At 49.1% G+C, this 3,235-nt stretch overlaps 1 protein-coding gene across 2 annotated transcripts; it reads left to right on the forward strand.

Annotated features, from left to right (window-relative positions):
• The first annotated feature begins 386 nt into the window (after window positions 1-386).
• Window positions 387-2,237, forward strand: LOC120678809 (UDP-glucosyl transferase 73B2-like). Of its 2 annotated transcripts, none has more exons than XM_039960191.1 (2): window positions 387-1,916; window positions 2,032-2,237. In XM_039960191.1, exon 1 carries the CDS (start codon window positions 443-445, stop codon window positions 1,907-1,909), a length of 1,467 nt encoding a protein of 488 aa, XP_039816125.1. In that variant the 5' UTR covers window positions 387-442; the 3' UTR covers window positions 1,910-1,916; window positions 2,032-2,237. The 2 variants fall into 2 exon arrangements, with proteins under 2 accessions (XP_039816125.1, XP_039816124.1); XM_039960190.1 differs by having other exon boundaries at window positions 388-1,916; window positions 2,035-2,237.
• The last annotated feature ends 998 nt before the right edge of the window (window positions 2,238-3,235 follow it).

Raw genomic sequence — 3,235 nt, forward strand, 5'->3', positions numbered from 1 at the left:
TGCTCGAAAAGTATGTTAACTGAACGAATTTTTAAGAAAATTTGACACCATTAGATTCGCCGCACCTTTAAGTATTTTTAGGAATTTTTTAGAAATTTTTCATTTTTTTGAATTCAAATTTGAATTTTGAATTTGGGTCGGTTTGGTACCGGCAACAACCGGAACCGGCCCGGACCGGTTTGACCTGTAACCGGTCAAACCGGACCGGTTCCCACTGGTTTTGTAAACCCTGGCAGTGGATGGAGTTTCTGCATAAAAATACCTGCATGTGTACGGCGTGGTCTTACTTGCCCTAAGCGCTATTATGCATTATTGTTGGTTTTTTTTATGGCCAGCTGTCATTGATTTCCCATGCCAGTACCATCGGCATATATATTTAAGGGGAACCACGGCTCCTACACCACCAAAAAACCTTCTGAAGCCAAAGCCACCGCATACTACAATGGTTTCAGCTGCAATGCAGAGCAAGAAGCTGCGCATCCTTGTGGTGCCCTTCTTCGCCACCAGCCACATCCTCCCCATGACAGACCTCGCCTTCCACCTCGCCGCGGTTAGGCCGGACGATGTCGAGGTCGTCGTCGCCGTAACCCCGGCAAACGCCCCCATTGTGCAGTCAGCCCTTGCAAGGCGCGAGCCCAGCCATGCCAGCGTTGAGGTCGCGACCTACGCCTTCCCAAAGGTGGACGGGCTCCCACCAGGGGTCGAGAACATGTCCACCGTCACGGTCGCGAACTCACCGCTCCTCGAGGCAGCAGCCACTGATGAGGCGCTAATTAGGCCAGCTCAGGAGAGCCTCATCAGGGAGAGCTCGCCTGATGCCATCGTCAGCGACCTGCACTTCTTCCGGTGGAACGCTGGTATTGCCGCCGAACTTGGGATCCCCTGTGTTCTATTCAATGTCGTGGGTATTTTCTCGACGCTAGCTACGTGGCGCCTTGCTTTAAGTGGCATTGTTAAGGACACCCCTCCTGCTAGTTCGGTGACCGTTCCTCAGTTACCCGGTCCAGAAATAAGTCTGCCAGTTACTGAGCTGTCAGAGTTTTTGAGGAACCCACCGGAATTTAGCAAGGACGCAGGTGCTTACTTCATGATGTTGCTCAAGAGCTCTGGCTTTATTTCCAACACTTTCTATGATCTCGAGCATGAGTACTGTGAGAGCTACGCGGAAAGCGGCTATATGAAGCGAACCTACTGTGTTGGTCCGCTTTCACTGCCCTTGCCACCACCAGCAAGAGCAGGTACTGGCCGCTCAGCTTGCTTGGATTGGCTGGACACAAAGCCTGCCCACTCCGTTGTGTACTTGTGCTTCGGCAGCCTGACAAACTTTTCTGATGTTCAACTTAATGAGCTAGCCCTCGGACTGGAAGCCTCTGGTGTGCCATTCTTGTGGGTTGTTAGGGTTAAAACATGGGAGCCACCGGTAGGGTGGGAAGACCGTGTTGGGGATAGAGGCATGGTTGTCATGGGTTGGGCCCCACAAACTGATATACTCCAGCACCCAGCACTGGGGGCGTTTGTGACCCAATGCGGGTGGAACTCCATCCTGGAGACAATTGCGGTGGGCGTGCCTGTCTTGACATGGCCAATGGTGTACGAGCAGTTCATCACTGAGAGGTTTGTGACTCATGTGTTGCAAATCGGGGAGCGCCTGTGGCCGGAGGGTGCTGGGCGGCGTAGCACGAGGAGTGCAGAGCATGAAGTGATCCCTGCTAAGGAAATTGCGCAATCTGTTGCCAAGTTCATGGAACATGGAGGTGCTGCGGAAGCCGCGAGGAGAAGGGTAAAGGAACTTTCTCCAAAGGCTCATGCGGCTATGGCAGAAGGCGGAACCTCTAACCGTGATCTGCATCAGCTTATTGATGATTTCATTGCTGCAAAAGCATCTGCTGCTGGGACTACGACGTCATGAAAAGATTGTAAGTACAATTTGTTCTCTTTAAGTATGGCTGTCAATGGTACTTTATCCCCCTTATGCATACTAGCCTAGTTACAATATGTGTCCGAAATAAAATCTAATCTGAAGTATGGCAGCAGGAGAATCCAGGTGGAACGCAAGGTTTAATTTCATGAAGAAGGGGGAGGTGGCTATCTATGCATGTGCCATGGTGTTTCAAGAATAAAAGTTTGTTGTCCCGCAAACGGTTCACTGTAAAATGTATCTGCGAGCGGACATTTCAAAGATGATATGTATTGGTACTTTTAATAAATTTAAAGTATCGCATTGTTGTTGGTCACAAGTGCAAACCCAACTCAGCTCATTATTTCCTCTGTCACGATGATTCTAACATTGGTTACGACATATGCTATCATATCACCAAACCTTAACGTAATACCCAACTTGCACATGAAGAAATAAAAAAAAATTGCACTTCAGATCCTCAAACTTGTTCCGCAGTTTCATCTATATCCGTAAAATCTCAAATCATTCATTTGAATCCCTAAATCGTGTTAAGTGGTCCATCCGAGATCTCAAACATAACATGCAAGCTCTAAGCGCCGACATGGCACACAACCATGATGCCAATATGTAAAAAAATCACATTACAGGTCTCCTCTCTCTCCCAGCACTGAAAATTTCTACCAAAGGAACCGAGCGAAAATTTGAATATTGTATGAAATCCAACTTAATACCGTGATCCACATTTGACCATAAAGTTTATTTTAAAAATGGTGAAGACTATTTTAAGCCGGACGTATGTTTGCACATCTGCACGGTCGCTCCACCCACCGATTCCTTGCTCTCCCCATCCCTCTCCCTCCATCCCTAATCACTTTAGCCCCCCGGGTAGATCGGCGGTGCGGTCTTCTCTGCCGATGGGCTCCGCGACGAAGGCGCGCGACGAGGGTCGGTGAAGGGGACGATGGTGGGGGCAGGGGCCTGTGGCAGCGCGGAGGGGTGCGGCGCAGCGGATCTGCTGAGGAAGGGGGCAGGGGAACGGGAGAGGTGTGGGTGGGTGGCGCGGTGGGGAATGAGACCGTTCCAATCAAATGCTTAGTTGGATGTTGAACAGACTCATCTGGCCATTTCAATCGACAAGAATAAGGTTGGCTGCGGAGAACCTTTACCTAAAATTTAATATCTTTGAAACTCTTATGAAACCTACGGAGGAGGCTGACCTAATTAATTAGACACTAACTTGTCTTTTTTATTAAATCACGTGCAAACCAACCTCTTTGCGGAAACCATGCAGACTTCAATCTTGACCACCGGAAACATTTAAGGGGTGTGCAAGGG

Source organism: Panicum virgatum, chromosome 6N (genome assembly GCF_016808335.1).
Source record: "Panicum virgatum strain AP13 chromosome 6N, P.virgatum_v5, whole genome shotgun sequence".
Classification (NCBI taxonomy): domain Eukaryota; kingdom Viridiplantae; phylum Streptophyta; class Magnoliopsida; order Poales; family Poaceae; genus Panicum; species Panicum virgatum.

What these genes read in the sequence shown, in the direction of transcription:
- LOC120678809 (XM_039960191.1), top strand. Translation starts at nt 443, where the DNA reads ATGGTTTCAGCTGCAATGCAGAGCAAGAAGCTGCGCATCCTTGTGGTG.